This window comes from Schistocerca piceifrons, chromosome X (assembly GCF_021461385.2).
Source record: "Schistocerca piceifrons isolate TAMUIC-IGC-003096 chromosome X, iqSchPice1.1, whole genome shotgun sequence".
NCBI classification, from domain to species: domain Eukaryota; kingdom Metazoa; phylum Arthropoda; class Insecta; order Orthoptera; family Acrididae; genus Schistocerca; species Schistocerca piceifrons.
This window is the reverse complement of record NC_060149.1, coordinates 757,292,520-757,314,393: the sequence shown is the minus strand read 5'-3', so window position 1 is coordinate 757,314,393 and position 21,874 is coordinate 757,292,520. Positions and strand designations below refer to the sequence as shown.

Below are 21,874 nucleotides of genomic sequence, written 5' to 3'. Positions count from 1 at the left end.
ACGTGTGGAATGTGACTTGTAGGACAGTTTTATCCATGAAAATTGGATGCCTCAGGGGTCCATCCTGACATTCGTTGTCCTTGCTATTGCCATTGACCCTATTATGGCCTGTCTCCCGCTGGGTATTTCCGGGTCCCTTTTTGTTGACGATTTTGCCACCTATTGCAGTTCCCCATGGACTTGTCTCCTTGAGCGAAGTCTTCGGCATTGTCTCATTGTCTTTACTCATGCAGCATCAACAATGGCTTTCGCTTTTCCACTGACAAAACCATTTGTATGAAATTCCGGCTGCACAATGGGTTTCTTCCACCTTCTTTATACCGGGTGATCAAAAAGTCAGTATAAATTTGAAAACTTAATAAACGATGAAATAATGTGGATAGAGAGGTAGAAATTGACACACATGCTTGGAATGACATGGGGTTTTATTAGAACTGAAGAAAAAAAAAAACCATTTTGCTAGACGCGTGAAAGATCTCTTGTGCGCGTCGTTTGGTGGTGATCGTTTGCTCAGCTGCCACTTTCGTCATGCTTGGCCTCCCAGGTCCCCAGACCTCAGTCCATGCGATTATTGGCTTTGGGGTTACCTGAAGTCACAATTGTATCGTGATCGACTGACATCTCTAGGGATGCTGAAAGACCACATCCGACGCCAATGCCCCGCCATAACTCCGGACATGCTTTGTAGTGCTGTTCACATTATTCCTCGACTACAGCTATTGTTGAGGAATGATGGTGGACATATTGAGCATTTCCTGTAAAGATCATCATCTATGATTTGTCTTACTTTGTTATGCTAATTATTGCTATTCTGATCAGATGAAGCGCCATCTGTCTGACATTTTTTGAACTTTTGGATTTTTTTTTGTTCTAATAAAACCCCATGTCATTCCAAGTATGTGTGTCAATTTGTACCTCTCTATCTACATTATTCCGTGATTTATTCAGTTCTCAAATTTATACTGACTTTTTGATCACCCGGTCTTGGGCCTGTTGCTCTATCGTTTGTTGAAACTACGAAATTCCTGCGGCTCATGATTGATAGAAACTTTCTTGGTCCTCCCACATGTCTTACCTGGCTGCCCGCTGTACCCTGTCCGTCAGTGTTCTACGGGTCCTCAGTGGTACTTCCTGGGGAGTGGTCTGGACCACCCTCCTCCGTTTGTACAGATCCCTTGGCCTTTTGAAAGTAGACTATGGATGCTCCGTTTATGCATCTGCACATCCATCCATCTTACACTGTCTAAATACAATCTACCACCATCGAATCCATGTGGCCACTGGCACCTTTTACACCAGCCCAGTTGAAAGTCTCTATGCAGAAGCTGCCTCACTACTGCGGTCATAACGACATGATGTTCTCCTCAGCAGATACACATGCCATTTGTCTGCCATACCTGGCCACTCATCTTATGTCGCCTCCTTCAACGGCTTATTTGACCGCCAGTAGGTGTGTCCCTCTTCTCCGTTACCTCCTGGAGTTCACTTTTGGTTACTGCTCCAGCAGCCTCACTTCACGCTATCTGCCACTTTCCCGAAGGATGTGTACCCTTCACCATCCTGACTTTCTGTGGTGGCCCATGTTCACCTTGAACTTGATTCGCTTCCTTAGGAAACTTCTCCAGATTCGATCTATCGGTGTAAGTTTCTCAACCTTTGCACGGAACTTAGTGATACTACCTTTGTGTACACTGTTGGCTCTCTGAATGACCATGGTGTCTGGTATGCCTGATCATTCCCACCGACCATTTTCGATATCTGCTTCCAGAACACTGCTCAGTATTAACAGCAGAGCTCTTTGCTCTGTATCAGGCCACACGGTACATCCAGCGACACAGGCTTTTCAATTTCGTCATCTGCTCGGATTCTCTCAGTGATTTTCAGAGCCTCTGTATGCTGTACACTGTCTATCCCTTAGTGCAACAGGTCAAAGAAAGCTTCCACTTGCTCTGTCTTGATGGATGGTCTGACAGGAAACAAAGCTGCTGACACTGTTGCCAAGGCTGCTGACACTGTTGCCAAGGCTGCTGACACTGTTGCCAAGGCTGCAGTCCTCCTACATCATCCAGCTAGTTCTTCCATTCCTTCCGATGATCTCCATGTTGTCTTTTATCAGAAGGTGGTGTCACTTTGATGTTAAAATTGGTCTTCCATTCATGGGAACAAACTCCAGGGAATGAAACATCTCCCAGAAGCTTGGCCGATCTCCTCTCTCAGCCCTTTCGCCGCAAGGAGCTGATTTTAGCTAGGTTACGTACTGGGTACTGTCTTTTTACCCATCGTCATTTGTCAAGTGGTGACCCACCATCACTTTGTGCTAACTGTCATCAACCTTTGACCATTAGCTGTTTCCTGACCAAATGTCTCTCTTTTAACCACTTACGTTCTACTGTATGCTTGCTGTCTGAGTTATCGTTCGTTTTAGCAAACGGCACATTGGATGTTGATTGTGTTTTACTTTTTATCCATCATAGCAATATAGCGAACGACATTTAATATTTAATTCATGGTCTTCATAGTCTCTATGACATATTTCGTGTACCTTTCTCCAAGAGTAAGTCCTTGTTTTGCCTGCCTTTCCTTCCGTTGATTGGGCTTAACGTGCAGTCACATTTAACTCCTTTTTCATCTTGGTGTTCAAAGGTTCTGACATGGGCGTGTATGACTTTAGTATGTTGTTGAAGTTACAGTTTGTATGCGGGACAGGAGTGCCAACAGAAATTATTTCTTTTTTCTCTTTTTGCAAGTAGTTTGTAACAACTGTTCACAGCTTGTGACTGGTGGATTACTATTCTAAATAATCTGTTCTTAATTATGACTACAATAAAAACACTACCATTCTTATTTAATTAATGATGACATTATAACATCTAACAATGGAAAATCCAGGATGGAATAATGTCAGTATTATGAAAAAGATAGATTGCCAATCACCATATAGCAGAGATTTTGAGTCGCAATCTGGTCTCGACAACCAGAGACTGTGTGTGACTGACTCTCGCTCTCTCTCTCTCTCTCTCTCTCTCTCTCTCTCTCTCTCTCTCTCTCTCTATATATCTCTCTATATCTCTGTGTGCGTGTGCGCGTGTGTGTGTGTGTGTGTGTGTGTGTGTGTGTGTGTGTGTGAAAACTTACTTGTTTGACAGTCTTTTAATTATGCCTATCTGCAATTCAACATTTCTGCTACATGGAGAGTAGCACTCTATCCCTTTCATAATACTGACATGGTTTTATGTATTTTAGGTATGCTAGATTCACAATTTCTGACTCATGATGATGACCTATTCAATCGGCAGTTTATATTTCAGAATATAACATTCTTAAGAGGAGTTGGTTGGTTGACTGGATGATTAAAGGGACCAAACTACTAGGTCATCAGTCCCTTTTTCCTCAGACAGACAGGTCTACATGCCTGTAGATCAGATAGCCTACCACACAAAACCCAGGGGAGGAAAACCATAAGGTCTATGAAGGTGAGATAATGGACAAGAAGAAGAAAGAAAGAAAGAAAGAAAGACAGAGAGAGAGCACAAGAAAGGTGTTCCCTCTAGGGAGCAGCCAGAAGCCTCCGAAAGCACAGTGCAATGCAATGAGGGAACATACATCCCAGTCCCCCCCCCCACCAGATTTAGCCCACTCAGAAATCACCTAGGAAAGACTAGCAACATGGACACGACGAGAGAAGTACATAGAGACAAAAGACGAACAAGTCTAACAGACCATGGGGGGGGGGGGGGGGGGGGGGGGAGTAAAAGAGCAGGTAAGGTGAGGACCAGGCTGCACCACAATGCCCAGATAGCCACAGCACGGACTTGGCAGAGGAGGCAAAGAGTGTTCTGCCAACCCATCAATGGGCCAATATGGGGAAGTGGACCTACCTTGAAGAGAGCGGTGAAAGCTCCCTTCAAGAATAAAACGTAAAACTAAGTCAGCCACTGAGGCACTGTCTCCTAACACCAGAGACAGCGCGTGAGGGAGATTAAGAGCCCACTGCATGGTGGCTAAGTTCGGACAGTCCAGCAAAATGTGGACCACCAGCAAATGGGAACCACAATGACAGAGAGGTGGGTCTTTGCGACAGAAGAGATGACCAAGAGTTAGCCAAGTATGGCCAATACGCAGCCAGCAAAAGGACGATCAAGTCTTTGAGAGAGGCCCACATGAAGGACCTCCACAGATTTGTAGTCTCCTTCATCACCCTACTTTGTTTGGCAAAGTCAGAGTGAGCCATTCCTGATTCCCTAACCTTCATGGCATAATACCGATCAGAGGTTCATTACTGGAATACCAACATCACAAACCAGTTTACAGGTAGCCAGTTTGGCCAGGCTACCAGCAAGTTCATTTCCCAGGATCCTGATGTGGCCTGGGGTCCAGACATACAGGGAACCCTGGATAGCAATTACCAAGGGACGGTGAAGGTAACATTGGTCAAGAGATGCAAACTGCACAAGGAGTTGCTGAAGATGAGAGAGGATCCACCGGTGCAGAAACTAATATGTTCAAGAGCACGAGAGATGGCTACCAACTCCGCAGTGAAAACATTACAACCATTTGGCAGGGAGCACAGTTCAGTGTCACATGCGAGTATAAGCAAAGCCCACGTGACCAGCACCCATTAAGTCATCAGTACAGACTACTTCTGAACCCCAAGATATGACAAGAATGGCTAAAAATTGGTGGCAGACGGCCTCAGAAGAAACCGAGTCTTTCAGATCTGGTGATAGGTCAAGACAACGCTGTGGCCGAGGGATGCACCACGAATGTGTAGTGAATGGGCCTGGAGGAGAGGTGATAGAGGAAACAACTGGAGTTCAGAGAGGAGAGACAGGATGTGGATTGCGATTGTAATCCTTGATCTGGACTGCTGTTGCGGGGGATGGATTCCGGTGTTTCGACGGGATTGTATCAGGGCTTTGTAAAGCTGTGGAAAGGTAGTACGATCTGCATCCCAGCTGGTGTTACTCAGGCAGTGAAGACTATTAAGGTGCAGCTAACACTTTCGATCAATCTATCATAGATGGGGAATCCACGTCAACTTAGGATCTAAGACCAGTCCAAAAAACCAAAATGTTCCCACCACATTGAGTAGTTGGCTGTTGAGGTAAAGTTCTGGTTGAACACTACAATGTTGACAGAAGTGCATAACATGAGTTTCGACACTGTAAAGTGAAAGCCATGGGTGAGGTCCCATGACTGCGCCTTTCCTATGGCACCTTGCAGTCGATGTTCAGCGACATCCATACTAACAGAGCCCTGTGGTACCCCATTCTCTCGTCGGATTGGGGGAGGAGGGGAGGGGGGTGAGGGTGGTACTGTGGGAAGCAGCAAGTTGAACCTGCAAAGTATGGTGGGATAAGAAGATGTGTACAGTAGCTAGGATGTGGTGTCTTAAGCCTTTTTCAGGTCGAAGAAGATGGCTATAAGGTGTTGATATTGGACAAAAGCTGTTTGGATGGCAGACTCCAGGCAATCCAGATTTTCAGTATAGAGTCACCTCGGCAAAAACCGCCCTGGGATGGAGGCAGAAGACCCCGAGACTCAAGGAGCCAACACAGCCGCCAGCTCACCATGCATTCAAACAACTTGTAGAGAACACTGGTGAGATTAACTGGGTAATAACTATTCATCTCTAGAGGGTGCTTGCCCTGTTTCAGTACTGGGATGATGATGATTTGTCACTGCTGCAATGGGAAGTCGCCCTCACTCCAGGATGCAGTTAAAGATGGCAAGGATATGACACTGACAATCCACAGATAGGTGCTTGATCATCTGGTTGAGGATGTGGTCCGATCCTGGGGCAGTGGGCTAGGACACTGACAAATCCCCATTCACTGAATGGAGCATTATACGGATCCAGGTGGTGTGCAGTAAAAGATAACTGCTTTTGCTCTACCCACTTTTTTAGGACACAAAAAAGGGTTGACAGTTCTCAGACTCAGAGGCTCTAGCATAATACAGAGAAAAATGTGGCATCTGTGTTAGTGTAGATGGCACCATTCAACGGAACACCACCAGGTACACCTGCAGGTGCCTGGTATCTGTAGATACATCTGACCTTGGCTCAAACCTATGAAGGGAAGGTTCACGGTCTGATGGTTGAAGCGTACTGTTCCTTGCATTCTTGTTTCCATCGTTTTATTGGATGGCAGACCCAGGCATGGAGCCACTGAAAGGCAATAACGTGCTCCATCGATGGGTGCCACTTATGGTGCTGGAGAGCTCGCCTACGATCTCTAATGGCCTCTGCAATTTCTGATGACCATCCAGGTATTGTCTTCTGTCGGGGTGCACAGAAGGAACAGGGAATCGCCAAAATCAGCTGCTCAAATAATGGTTGTAGTTGTATTCTGGACTGCCTCATCAATATCTCCATGCAGTGGGGAGCCAAGGGCAACAAAAGAGGCAAAAGCATCCCAGTCAACATGGCTGAGAGTCCATCTGGGCAGGCGTCCATGGGAGTGACGCTTTCTTTCACATCACTTCGGTATAATGTCACCCTGACCTTTTCAGGTAATGAATCACCATCAAAGGCCAACATGAAGGCACTGGTAGCGACACTGTTGTCCTTTGGTCCCCAATGTACATGACTAACGAAGTGTGCACCCTGGCACTCCAAGTTGGTGCATAGCTCAGCATCAGATTGTAAGAGCAGGTCCCTGAACCATATTTAGACTATTATGGGGAGTGACAGTCACCGGTATGTCACCCACCTTGTTAAGAGCTAGTAGCACCCGTGATTGGGCAGAGGATACTGTTTTGGTCAAAATTGACCCACTTTTCATTTTAGAAATGGCTGCCACTTCCCCAAGCTTGACTTCTATGTTCTCCACAAAGAAGAAGGGTTCTGTGGTCAAGAAGGAATCCCCATCAATCCTTGAGCAAACTAATTATTGGGGGGACAGGGGGGGGATATTTCTCTGCTTGCCGCTTAGCCCTATGGAAGGAAACATTTTATGGTCATATCTCTCTGCACTTAAATAGTACTTTCCTTCCATAGAGACTGCTGGGATCATACAGCTACCGGCGGAAGATAACTTCATCCGATTCATTTGCGGCTCATCCGCCATGGTGCCACCCACTTCGAATGGGGGCTCTTGCCATGTGCGCCACCCAGCCGCAGAAAATGGCTACGTGGCCAGTAATCCGTTGCTCGGAGTCCCCGTGTCCCAGTCACAATGGGCACATGCACATAAACCTTGGCATACATGGGAAGTTTTCAGCTCAGACACCAACAATACAATACCCACGTGGCCAGGGGGCTACCACTGTGCAGCTATTTGATGACCACCATGACAGGATGGCCACCATGCTGGAGCTTACACTGCATTGGGTGACCTTCCCTGCATGGTAAACATTTCTGGAGAATCTGAAAACTGATGGCAGGTCAAACCTAACAACGGGGACTATGTCTTTACTTAATGAAAAGTTGTAGAAAACAAAAAAAAGCAGAAACTCTAATCCCAGTCACAAACGAGATCTGAGCTGGGTCTGCATCAAGAAAACCATACAATGGAGAGGCAGAGGGAGAAAGTGACAGTGGAAGTATAAGCTTGCAGGACAGAAATGAAGTAATGCTGCAAAGCATGGGGCCCCATGGTAGCCTAGCAGGTAGGTACTGACACGAGAGTTGTGAGCCCTCAGGGGCTAAATGAGTAATATTGTCATTGAACCTTGGTGGGTCCTTCCCCACATCTCACACATCCCATCACACAAACTCAACCAGCATGTTTCTGACAAGGCTTGTGAATTTCTCCCATTAATCAATATTCTCCTTCCCAGATGTAAATAGTTGCTCAGATAGTTTGTTGTCATTTTATTGACACATCATGCACAACTTTTCATTCAACACCACTGATCAATGATGCTGCTGTAGCTCTGTGTTTGTTGATTCATCCATTTATTTTCACTGAATTGAAAAGTTCACATTTTTTTATTGACAGCATAAATTGTATACTTACATCGTATGTATTCTACTTAGTTGGCTGTCCAAGATAATTTTCAGATAAGACATTTAGTACAATTTCACTAGAACCGCCATCCTGCCATCTGTGTCATGCATGGCTGGCTAACAGGAACCTCTCCTATGGCTAAAACACGATCAGGTAATTTATCAGAAATATTTTTCCACAAATCTTCCGTAGCATTCCATGCCATCTCAACTGATGTAGTGTGTCACCAATAGATAGTTTTAGTAAGAAATTTTGGCCCACCTTTAAGGCTTAACTTTACCCAAATTATCTATTGTTGACTGCATTTATCTCATTACACAAAAAGAGACTTGTCACATATATATTCCAGTCAGAATTTAAGATTTTGTTTCTAGTTTTACCCAATTTTCTGTTCCACTTGCTACACTAGCTGTTTAAGCACTGTTTAAGCAAGTCACAGTAATTCAGTGATCTTGCCTTGAACACTTGTCCAGTTACCTAATATTCAGTTTTCATTTTCACAGTTGACTTATATGGCTATTTGATCTCCTCAATATGAAATACATGTGAAGTGATCATGGCTCTTTGGTGTTCAACATCTAAAGGTAAACAGGCTTACAAAGTAATTTATCTAAAAAAAAAAGGATGCAAACTATACTGCAAACTAGACATATTGCGCTATTGAAGGAAATTCTTTCTGCGGGTACTGCATGCCTAACCAATTCAGAGAGGCACTTTAAAATTCTACATCCAATACAGATTAAGTCAAGGAATCTGCACCCAAGATCACCAAAAAATCAATGGAGCCTCTAGCTTAAATCAACCTGGCTCCAAACCAAGGATTCCAATCAATACTGGGCATGAAATAACAAATTGTGAACTGTGATTCCATTAGACGAGTGACAATAACCCTGTTCACCACCAGAAGGAACTAAGATGATGACAAGCATTACTTACAACCAGCTGTAACCATTGCACTAAACAGATGGCTGCAGAGCTGCTTCTGTATCTCAGACGAGACCTTCCCACAGTAAACATATGGGATATCCAAAGGACTTCCTTTATGATCTGATTGTTATTTCCCTGAGGAGATCCATCATCTGCGTTAAATTGGAACACCTAATAATGAGCAATCTGACCGTAGTCTAGATCATGCAGGATCATTGACCTCAGGGTCAAAAGATAAAGCAACTGATGTAGGCTCATGTAACAACAGTAAACATGTCTTTCTCATATACACTTCACTATAAAATAATATTTTACTGCTATTTATGCAGATTTCCTCAACAAACTGAACCACTGACATCTTAACATAAAAGTTTCATCTGTTAATAAGAAATTAATAATTTATTTGGAGAAATGTAACCCACAAAACACAGCACTGAAACATATCACTGTGGAATGTTTATCAGCTCTATTGATGAAAACATCAGCCTATGTGCACATGCTATGCAGTGTTTTGGGGCCAAAGCCCTCAGAGTAAAGTCTAAGGAGAAAACATGCATTCCTCCAATCTTATGTAGGCTAGTCAATAGTGGAAAACAACAATTTCAATAATGAGCAGCATATTCGCCCTAAAATATATGTTAACAATGTTGAACACCTCATTTCGTAGCTAAAGATCATGCAGATTGTTTCATAACTTATCACCAACACCAAGAATAACATACTGCATTACAGCACTCACCCTCTCTCATCTGGGGACTCAACACCATAGCCTTGAGCAAGCAAGGCTGCTATAGGTTCACTAATTACTTGCAGAACATCGAATCCTGCATCTTCCGCAGCATGTGCCAGTGCCTGACGACTACACTTCGAAAAATTTAAGGGGACACACAGGACTGTGCGCAGATCTGTATCTGGAGGTACACATGTGGAAGCAAAGCCTGAAACAAATAACAAAAAATAAAGATATGCTTTACATTACTACCAAACCACAAGCTTCATATTTGTATACAAACACTATATTTATTGTTGATTGACAGCTAGCTGGCTGGTCGTCAGTAGAGTCAATGCCTACAGCTTATTCTTTTCCATCAAATAATTTGAAACACTTAAAAAAACTCACAGTACAAATATGATGCAGCACTGGAAAACTTGTTAAATTGACATGCGACCCCATTAAAAGCAGGATCTTGCATTCGCAACATAAGTATTCCTGTAAATTGCTTTGTTCTACCACCAAATTCCTCGAAAGTTACAGAATCAGAAAAGCTACCCATAGATTAGTTCGGTACCTGCATCAAAAATTTGTAATTCATTTTTTTTAGGGGCAGGAACATTTTGTGAATGGGCCAAAGAGTTTTGTTACTGCAAAGTATTGATTCCACTGTGAGAGTACTTATTAGTTACATGTTCAAAAGGAAAACTCTAATAGTTTAATCATTTTGTGTAATAGGATAGTGTGAAAAAATGAGTGAAAAGTCACCGAGACCAAATCATTCTCTCTATTTCAGCAATCATATTCCCACTTGACAGCTTCTACAAGCAAAACATGTCAAAGCACTACACCAAAGGAAGTCAGCATTTAGAAGATAGAAGTATATCTGTGATAATACAGGATGGATGTATTTAACCATTGCACTACCTGATAAAATCTGTAGCCACTCTTTGGTGGCTATGTCTTTTTATCCTGCACAAAAAATGTGTATAAAATTTTAAAGCCCAAAACTTCTTCAAATTGGCTGCCTTGTCAGGATCCAATTCTGTACAGATTGCTCGCAAAGATAGCAACCAAAGTAAGATTGTAATTTTGGCATGTTACATATACACTGTCCAGTCACATTAATGTGACCTTCAGTCGAAAGCCTGAATAACCACCTTTTGCTGCATAGACCACTGCGAGACATGCAGGAATAGTGATAGTGAAGTTCTGGAGGGTAACAACACGGATATGGAGCCATGCAGACTCCAGTGCCATGGCCAGAATGTGACAGGTTTCTCTTGAGAATCCACCGCGAGAACAGCTCGATCGAGGTGGTCCCACAGATTATCAACCGGGTTTAAATCCAGAGGGTCTGGTGGCCAGGGGGGTACAGTAAATTCATCCTGGTGCTCTTCATACCACACACACACACACACACACACACACACACACACACACACACACACACACACACACTGTGAGCTCTGTGACACATTACATTGTCCTGCTGGTAAATGCCATTGTGTGAAGGAAAAAACGAACTGCATGTATGAGTGAACATGGTAACCAAGGCTAGATGCATACTTATATCAATCATCTGTGCCCCTTTCAGAATGACAAAATAACTCGGGTAATGCCTCGAATATATTCCCCAGACCATAAAGCTGCCTCCCCCAGCCTGGACCCCTTTGCTTTCAGATGATTCACACCGTGCACACCAATGGCCAGCTGTCCAATGGAGCATAAAACGTGATTCATCTGAAAAGGCAACCTGTCACCACTCAGTGGACACCCAGCTGCAGTGCTGGCGAGCTAATTCCAGTCTTTGTTGCCGATGAACACCAGTTAGCAAGAGTGCACAAACCAGGCACCTGCTGCAGAGAACCATACACAGCAATGTTTGCTGAACGGTCATTGAGGAGACATTTTTGGTAGCCATGGGTTTATCTGGGCAGTCTGATGCTCACCCATACATATCTACACAGCTGTTGTTCACCCCGTCATCTCTGGCCCGTAGTGCATTATAGCTACCGTTGTGCTGGTTTTGTATAGCACCTATTTTACCAGGCACGGTATACTTTAAACACAGTGGCACACAAACAGTTTCATAACTTAGCTGTTTTGGAAATTCTTCCACCCTTGGCCTGAAAGTCAATGATCATGTCCTTCTGGACGTCAGATAAACCGCTCTGTTTCCACATTATAACGACTGCAATGTTTTCCATGTTCCCCAACACACTTTATATACCCTCCCCCGCTGGCGCTGCCACCTGCTGTTTGTGAGTGGTTATTCATGCTGATTCCAAACATAGGCAGTGGTCACACTGTTGTTACTGGATTGTGCATAACACCTTTGTCAGTCTCTGGATTAATTACAACAGAGATATGTTGCAATTTTTTCCAGCTAGTGTGTTGAACAACAGAATCATTTTAAGTAATTACTACTCACAATCTAACAATGCGGGTATAGTATTAAGAATGGAGTGTCGAATGATACAATTTATACTCTGAGGAATATCTCCTATGATGCCCAAATGGATCATTAAGTAGTTAAGATCCTACTGTCAGTTTATAAACTAGTTGTATTATAAGAAAAACATGAAACAGACAGTATTAATACATAACTGACAAACAAAGAATCATAATAATATGAGTAAATATACTGCTACAGATTTCTGAAAACAACTATCAGACGACATATATAAGTGCCTGAAGGTCAGTGCTCTTAGTATCTTTTCTTAATAATGTCTGTAGCTTCTGTCTGTAGTTTTTATGCTTACACTAGCAATTAGTGAATAATGGAAATCCAGTCAACCATGTTTTCAGACAAAGATAAAGAAAAGAAGGAAAAATAATGTCTAAGGTAGGGTGGACAGTGATCAGTGATGTCTGAGTAAGCTGTATTGCCTACTCAAGTTGTGTACACACACACACACACACACACACACACACACACACACACACACACACACACACACAAGTTACAACTCTTACAACACTAGACAGTATAAAATGTAATTACAATTTTTCTACTTTGGAGCAAAGCAGTTTGATACATTTCTTAGAGTAGCTTAATACATTTAATCAAGAAACAAATTTGCTAACTGAAAACCAAGTTTGCACTACTTTCTAACAAAAGAACAATCTCTGTGAATTTAGTTTAGTAGCGGCATTGGTGAGCTCTACTGTAAAGAATGGAAAGTTTGAAAAGTCATCACCCCTCTGTGTCATAAAAGGTGAAGTATTAGTTTATTTGGCCAAAGATGGTGTCAACAACCATTCCATGGTACACTTGGATGTATACAACTAAAATGAATTTGGGGGACCACAGGAAACCTAAGTCAGGCTGGCTGGACTGGGATCCAAACAACTTTCCTCCAAAATACAAGAACAGCATTCTTGATCACTAACCACCACATTCCATCAGTGAAGCCTAAAGAAGTCTACACACACTTTTGGTAAAACTCCATCTTATTCTTTACACTCCCTATACAGTTTTTGATGTACAAATCTAAAACCACTCCTGATCATAACTGTTTGTTGAACAGATAAATTATGCTTGAATTCAGTAAGTTCCCAAGGTAATTATTTGATTCATTACTGTAGTCATACTTAAAAAGACAGATTCATCTCAGATATTTAACCAGAGTTATGTCAGTAACAAGCATTTCACGGCAAGTCACATGGGGGATAACAACTGCAAAGCAAAGCAATAATCTGAAGGTCCCATCATGATCATAGTCCATGGTGGGCTTCAGTTTATTAGTAAAATATTGGAAAACTGTGGTATCCTTACAAATTTACTATGGAATATTCCTCAACCATCTGGGGTGAGTGACTGAAGCTCTGATAAAGTCAGAGGCTACACATGTGATCTGGCAGACATTGTGAGAAATATGTCAACAAATTGATGAAAATGAATATTGGAAACTTTAAGTGGTTCATCCCGCAGTTCTCCACATTTCTTCCCATAAATGTGTATTACGTAAATTTAAATAAATTCAACAGAAATAGCACGAGGTACAGAAATTAAACTATTACAGCATGTGAATGAGCGGATAGGTATTCGCAGACAAACTGTGAGAGCCACACTGCACCTGTGGTCATACAGCTCAGGGAGTAGAAGTATTGACTACGAAAGGCATAGGTTCAAGTCTGAGATTCAGTCAAGTGAAAAGTTTTATTCTGAAGGAAAATTTCATTACATGTACACTGCAATGTAAAGTGAAAGATTCATTTTTATTAAACACATGTAATCATATCAGCCATTTCAAACGGAAAAAAAAGTAGCAAAGCAATTATTACTTCTTGTTCATTCTTACGACACAAACCCAGGCCCGAGGACTGCATGGGTAGCAGAGGCCAGCAGATTGCACAGTTACAAGAGTGATGGAAGGTCAGGACAGAGGGACTGGTCCCCCACCTCCACAGGCACACACACTGTGATCCTCTCAACCATCCTCCAGTGAGAAGGGACACGAGGCACAGGTGGCGGTCATCTTAGTTCCAGCCTGAGCATCGGAAGTGACGACAGGGTGCCAAATGCGACTGTGGTCACAGCCAGAGCTGTTTCGTGTTGGTGGGTCATACAGTCATGTCTGGCCTTAACATCAAGCCACTGATGCTCTCTGTCACCAATGATGACCCCTTGGGTCCATCCCAGACACCAACTGCATATGCATGCCCAGACAGACATTCCACCCACAGGCAGGCCTATAGGCAGGTTTGGCACACAGCACAGGATGCAGGAGGTCTAATGGTGTACAATACCAACTGAAATGCAGTATTTCAGCCAGATGATGTCTGCAAGGTCTTCAGCAGCTGTGTTTTAAATGTGTGGACCATCTGCTCAATCTCCCCATTAGGAGCACGGTGAAACAGGGTGGTGATCGCATTACAGCCACAGACAGCCTAAAGCTGCATCTACGTAAATGGGGGCTAATTATCCAACACCAGGGAATAAGTGGCACTCCCTCAAGGTAGAATACCATCATGAGGTCACAAGTGGTAGAAATGGTGGTAATGAACAGCATCCACGCCACGTAAGGGAAGTTTTGAGAGGGTGGCCACCACCAAAAGCCACATAACAACCTGAAATGTCACGGTAAAATCAACGAGGACCTTCTCCGACAAGTTATCAGGATGGGGCCACGACGAGGAACCTTGACCGTGGGACAAGTGATTGAGAGATCAGGCATGACACGAGCCGTGTGCGCATTCAATGTCTGCATTGATGTTGGGCCAGTACACGTGCTGTGGGGCTAGTGCCTCCATACATGTCCTCCACCAATGACAAGCACAAAGGAGCTGGAGGATGCGGGGACAGAGCGAGGATAGAATGATGGTCAGGTTTTCGAGAGTCCTCTGCAGCCATCATTAAAACATCATTTGTAGCATTGAATCAGTAGCATAACATGAAATAATTGTGAAAGGCTAGATCAGTAAGGCTCAAAACATTCTCTGGACACCTCTCCAGTACCTCAGACAAAACTTTCAACAGGACGGGATCGTGAAACAACACAGTGGATACCTCACGTGCAGTCAGAAGGAATTGAACTAGGATTTATTGTGGATGTTGGTCCAGGGGAAACAAACTGTTTCCTTGTGGTTGAACTGCACATTGGCACCAAGAGGAATTGGGGGTAGGGTGTTCACGTTGGTGAGTTGGGTGAAAGTGGATTTCAATTGATACCCAATCAAAAACAATGCCCAATTCTGCAGACAATGCATCATCTTTTCCAGGAGTTTAGAACAATGCACAAACAACAAAATCAAGGCTTTGAGCTTTGCAGTCGCTCAACAGGTGTAATTTGCTGCCATACTGTCTACATTCCAGAGGTGAGAGCAACTGGCCATTCACTACTACCCGACACCTTATGGGACAAAACAACCGCTATACCATATCGGGAAGTGTCTGTCTCGAGTGTCAAGGGCAGGTCCAATGCATATAGTGTCAGTCACAATGCCACCTTGAAACTGTACTTAATGTTCTGATATGCCAATTGGCAGGTGGTCAACCACACAAATTTGACACCCTTCTTGCATAGTCGATCTAGGGGATCTGTGATTTGTGCCACCTAGGGAATAAACTTGGCACAGAACATGATTCTACCCAGAAACAACTAGCTGCTTAAGGTCAGTAGTGGCCAACATATTAGTGATTACGTCAATGTGGTCACACGTGTGCACGATACTATAGCGACCTGGGGTCACTGGGGCCTCTAAGGTACAGAGGCTGTGAAGTGGTGGGTTGTGGAAGCAGTGGTGCTGGCCAGGGATGGACAGGTATAGTGTATTTTATATTTCTTGAATTACAGCACTGGAGTGTCTGGATAAAGGAGACCATAATTAGGGTGATTTGGGGTGCAGCAAATGCAGAGCGCATAAGATATCAGCTGTTGTTGGTGCAAAACTTGCAGAAGTGGAATCCCCTGCCTCTGTGAGAAGACTAATCACGGGGCTAGTCCAGAAGGCACCAGTCGCAAGTCGGACCCCACAATGGTTGATGGGATCTAGTATCTACAATGTTGAAGGTGACACAAAACCATAGACAAGACTCCCGTAGTCTAAACGAGACTGGGCATGCGCTTTGTACAATCGCAGGAGAATAGAGTGGTCTGCACCTCAGGTGGTATCGCACAGACATCTGAGAACATTGAGACGTAACCAGCACATCCTCTTCAGCTGGCGAAGACGAGGGAGCCGTGTCAACCGGACATCGAAGACCAGACCCAAGAAGAGACGGGTGTCCACCACCTCGAGGGATTGGCCATCGAGGAACAGGTCCGGATGAGGATGGACTATATGGCGACGGCAGAAATACGTGACATACAACTCACCAGGCGTTCAACGAGCTTGCAGAGGGTGTTGGTAAGGCTAATTGGACAGTAGCTACCCAACTGAAGAGGTGGCTGCCCAGGCTTCAACACCGGAACAACAATGCTTTCCTGCCACTGGGTAGGAAATACCCCCTCACTCCACAGATGGTTGAAAAGGGTCTGTACATGACGGTGGCCAGCCACCGATAAGTGATGGAGCATTTGGTTATGTATCCAATCCGGTCCAGGAGACGTGTCAGGACGAAGGGTGAGGGTGCTGGCAAATTCCCAATCGCCAAATGGGGCATTACAAGGCTCCAAGCAGCGAGAAATGAAAGACAAAGGCAGTCGTTACGAGTGCTGTTTGAGGAGGAGGAGGAGGAGGAGGAGGAGGAGGAGGAGGAGGAACAAGGGCGGATACTGAGTCGACGCAGAGGCTTGGGCAAAGTGTTGAGCGAAACACTCTGCGACAAAGTACAGATGGGAAGGACAACACCATGCACAGAAATTCCTGCAACGGGACAATAGCCAAAAATTTGCCTGAGTTTTGCCCAGTCTTGTGAAGAGCAGGTGTGTGGTCCTATGGCAGATACATACCATTACCAGCAAATCCGTTTCTGAAATTTGATTGCAGCAATTTCCAGAGTCCACTATGGGACCATCATACCATCATTTGACAGGGGAGGGGGGAACCCCGAGGAAGAAGGGATGGCTGAAACAGCTGTGGCAAGAATGGCGGCAGTTAAAGTCTGTGTAGACTCATCAATACTACGGTGTGGTAGTATGGGGGGGATGGTAGCAGAGGAGAAGGCACCCCAATCAGCTGTAGAGAAGGCCCACCTGGGAGGGTGACGGAGCAAGACATACTGAAGGAAGGTCAAAACAATCGGGTAATGATTGCTGTCACATAAGTCATCGTGGACACCCCACTGAATGGAGGGGAGAAGGCTGGGACTGCAGATGATGAGGCCAATGGAAGAGAAAGTGCCGTGTGCCACACTTAAGTCTGTGGGAGTACCGGTGTTACAGAGGTCAAGCGCTGCCAGAACAGATTCAACTGTCCTGCCCAGGGCAATAGTCGGGTGACTACCCCAAAGAGGGTTGTGGGCATTGAAGTCCCCTACAAGCAGGGAGGGAGAAGGGAGTTGTTGAAGAAGGGTGGTTAGGGCAAGGGATGTGGGTGGCCTGTCAGGCAGGAGGTAGAGATTACAGATTGTGATTGGAGTGGTCAGATCGACCCTGACAGCAATTGCTTCCAGAGTGGTATGGAGGGGAACCCATTTACTAAATTGTCTTTGCGCACCAAGGTGCAAACACCACCAGCCTGCACAGGGCCAATCTGGTTTCAACAGAAAGCATGGAACCCATGAAGGGTGGGTGAGTAAGAATTGACAAAATGGGTCTCTTGGAGAACAATACAAGCAGCAGAGTAGGAGGAAAGAAGGGGCTGCAACTCCAGGAGGTGACGCAAATAGCCATTACAATTCCACTGGAGGATTCTCAAGCTGGAGTCCAAATGGCAAGCGAACGGACCGGAACCGGTCACGCCACCGAGTCGCCATCCATCACCGATAAGGATGGAGTAATGTCCATATAGGTGGGGTCAGACTGTTGGTTCATTGGCTGGAGGAGGGGAAGGTGGCACATCAGGGGGGTACCTGAGGGGCCTTGCACTTGTTCCCTTGTTCTTGTGTTTCTGCTGCTTCTCTTGTGATGGAACAGAAGGGCAGACTGCAGTGTGGTAGGACACAGAATTACACCTGACAATAGCGGCCCCCACCAGCCGCAGATCATGCGGCCTATGTGGAGCTGCAGATCACCTTTCAGGGGGTGCCGGGAAGAGGAGTCCCGGGAGGGAGCTCCAGTACCATCGGCTGCCGAAGAAGGGGAGCGCTTCTCTGGCGGGGGAGGGGGATTAGCACCCAAAGGGGTGAGGGTGAAAGGGAATTTGGGCGCGGCTTGGAAGAGGAGGGGGTACGAAGGGGAGTGGACGTAACTGAAGCAAAAGCAGAAGTTAGAGGCACAGGATGGAGACGGTCATACTTTCGACAAGCCTCGGTGTAGGTAAGTCGATCTAAAGTCTTGTACTCTTGAATCCGTCATTCTTTCACATACACCAGGCATGTTGGCGAGTGCGGAGGATGCTGCGCATCACAACTGATGCACACAGGCGGGGGACCACAGGCACTCCCCTCATGGAGGGGGCGCCCACAGTCACCACAGAGGTGATAACTGGTGGAGCGGGAAGACCTGTGTCCAAACTGTAAGCATTTAAAGCATCTCATTGGTGGTGGAATGTAACGTTTTACATCACACCGATACACCACCACCTTTACCTTCTCTGGGAGGATATCCCCCTCGAAGGCCAGAAAAAAGGAGTCTCTATCAGTGTGATTGTTTTTAAGGCCTCGCTGTACAATATGGATAAATCGGACTCCTTGCCGCTCGAGGTTTGCATAGAGCTCCTTGTCAGTTTGGAGAAGAAGATCCCAGTAGAAAATGATACCCTGTACCAAGTTCAAAGATTTGTGGGGTGCGACGGAGACTGTGCTGTGGTCATAAGTCCCCCAGAACTTAGAACTACTTAAACCTAACTAACGTAAGGACATCACACACATCTATGCCCGAGGCAGGATTCGAACCTGCGACCGTAGCGGTTGTGCGGTTCCAGACTGTAGCGCCTTTAACCGCTCGGCCACTCCGGCCGGCCTCTGCAGACTGGGCAGGAGAAGATGTCTTTATGAGCAAAGAACCGGACTGCATTTTACTCGTGGATTCCACTTCATGATACTTATCTTCAATCGCCTCAACAAAAAAACAAAGGCTTGGTCGTGGCAAAACTCTCACCACCTGTCCTGATACAAACCAGGTACCGAGGGAAAGGTTTCAACCCAAGTCGGCAAGCTTGACCTTCTTCCCATGGGGTGGCGAGGGAGGGGAAGGCCAAAGGATCAGAAGGACTATCATGTCTACTATCACTCTTAGAAAAGGCCAAAGAATGGCCAGGATATTGAAGCCTTTCCCACTTCATATGCAAGGCGTCTGCCCTAGTACCACCCACCCTGACCAGGGGCTCGCCCAGTGGGCACCACCCCGCCATAGCGAGGGCCGTCTGGCACGGCAGCCATTGCTGGGAGTTCTGATGCCCAAAGTGATGAGCATCAACTCCTTGGCATACACGAGCCGTTAACAGCTCAGGTACTAGCAGTGTGATCCCTGTGTTGTCAGGGGGCTCAGCCAGTTGGGTACTTAACAGCCCCACCACACGGACTGGCTACCATGCTGGTGACCTAGCATGAAGGGGGGCCAGGGTGCAAGGGGGAAAATGGAGGGGTGGGGAGGGGAGGCTGAGATGAGCCTCCAACATGGAAACTAGGTAGGGAGTTCATCCCCAAATGCTCACACTGACGGAAAATGTTGGAAATGGAGGTCAAACTCCAAGGGGACCAAAACGCTGAAAAGGAGATGGAAACAGCAAACTAAACAACTGCACATACCAAAACAAAGCCGGGAGGAAAGCCAAGTCGACATGAATTCCACCAAGAGGGAAAGGAGGGGCCACGGGGAAAGGAGCAAGGACAGGAAAGGAAAGGAGAGGAACAGGGACGGTAATGCAGGTCTGGGAAAAGGAAGGAGACTGCAAATGGCTCGGAGTCCTGTGCACGCCACACACGTACCCACAAAGGGACTGTCGGCCCCCTGGATGGACATACGACGGAACTTCCAACATTGAAAACACCACATTGGGGGAGGGATATAGGGCTTCACATCACAGCAGTAGACCATCACCTTGATCTTCTCAGGTAATGTATCTCCCTCGAAGGCCAAGATGAAGGCACCGGTGGCAACCTGCTTATCCCTCGGACCCTGATGGACACGCCGAATGAAATGTACACTTCGCCATTCTAACCTGGTGCACAGCTCATCGTCGGACTGCAAAAGAAGGTCCCTGTGAATTATGATACCCTGGACCATATTTAAGCGCTTATGGGGCACGATGATTACAGAAACATCCCCCAGCTTGTCACAACAACTGAGTAACACCCGTGACTGGGCAGAGGATGCTGTTTTGATCACGACTGACCCAGATCTCATCTTGGACAATCCCTCAACCCCCCCCCCCCCCCCAAACTTCTCCTCTAAATGCTCAACAGAAAACTGAGGCTTCATTATCATGAAAGATTCCCGATCAGCTCTCAAACATATAAAGTAGCGGGGCGAATAAGAGCTGCTGCCATCCTTAACCTGATGTCCCTCCCATGGTGTGGTCAGGGAGGGGAACAATTTGAGGTCTTAATTCTGTGTGTTGAATTGAGCCTGTGAATGCTGAAAGACTACTGGTGTTTGACCACCAGTAAGAGATGATGTACTACGCTTCATTGGGTGTCATCCGCCCTGATGCCACCCACTCCAACCAGGGGGGCTCCCCACGGGTGCCATCCAGCCACAGCATAGGCCACCTGGCAGGATGGCCATTGCCAGGAGTCCCGATACCCCAGGAGGATGGGTATCTACCCCTGGCATATGAGGAGAGTTAATGGCGCAGGGATCAGCAGAGAGATCCCTGTGTGGTCAGGGATCTACAACCAACAGGGAACATGGTGGCCCCACCGCAATTGACTGGCTATGGTACTGGACATCAGGTGCAACCAAGCAAACAAGTCCATCATCATTGTCAGCATAGAAATGATACTACACAGTTGATGGAAAAATACGTACCCAGGAGGGTGACCTCGCCCAACAGTTGGAGAATGAGCAGAAGTGCAAATCCACGTCAACTAAGGATGTGATGGGTATCAGCGCACGATGGACACGATGCACCATGTAAGGGGCACTTCAGGAAAATTTTGAAAAATGGGGGTCAAACCCAACAGGGGACCATCACAAAGGCTGAAACATGTGAGACTCCTTTTAGTCACCTCTTACGACAGGCAGGAATACCTCAGGCCTATTCTAACCCCCGGACCCGCAGGGGAGTTTTTAGACAGTGTAAGAAGGATGGACATGCAGATGCATAAACGGAACACCCATAGCCTAGTTTTGAATGGACAAGGGATCAGTACAAACGTCCGATCCCCTCCCCAGGAAGTACCACTGAGGACACACAGGACACTGAGGGACCAGGTGCAGCATGCAGCAAGGCAAGACACATGGGAGAACCATGAAAGTTTCCCATCAAGTGCGAGCCCGAGGAATTCCATTGTTCCAGTGAACGGATGAGCAACAGGCCCAAGATGTAAAGATGGTGGAAGAAACCCAATGCGCTACTACAAATTCATACAAAGGGATTTGTTAGTGGAAAATCAAAAGCCATTGTCAATGTGCCATAAGTAAGACGATTGAAACATCGCTGAAGATGCCTCTGAAGGCACTAAATCACAAAATCATTACTGAAACAGGAGCCAGAGATGCCTGGTGGGAGACAAGCCATTATAGAGTTAATGGCTATAGCAAAAAAGGATGACACTCAGGATGGAGCC

At 45.7% G+C, this 21,874-nt stretch overlaps 1 protein-coding gene across 2 annotated transcripts in view; it reads right to left on the bottom strand.

The window, feature by feature from the left end:
- Positions 1 to 21,874, bottom strand: part of LOC124721789 (heat shock 70 kDa protein 14-like) — a 159,849-nt gene that overhangs the window by 88,212 nt on the left and 49,763 nt on the right. For both annotated transcript variants that reach the window (XM_047246906.1, XM_047246907.1), the window contains exon 4: positions 9,619 to 9,817. In XM_047246906.1, coding sequence (XP_047102862.1) covers positions 9,619 to 9,817 — 199 coding nt within the window. The remainder of the gene's footprint in view (positions 1 to 9,618; positions 9,818 to 21,874) is intronic.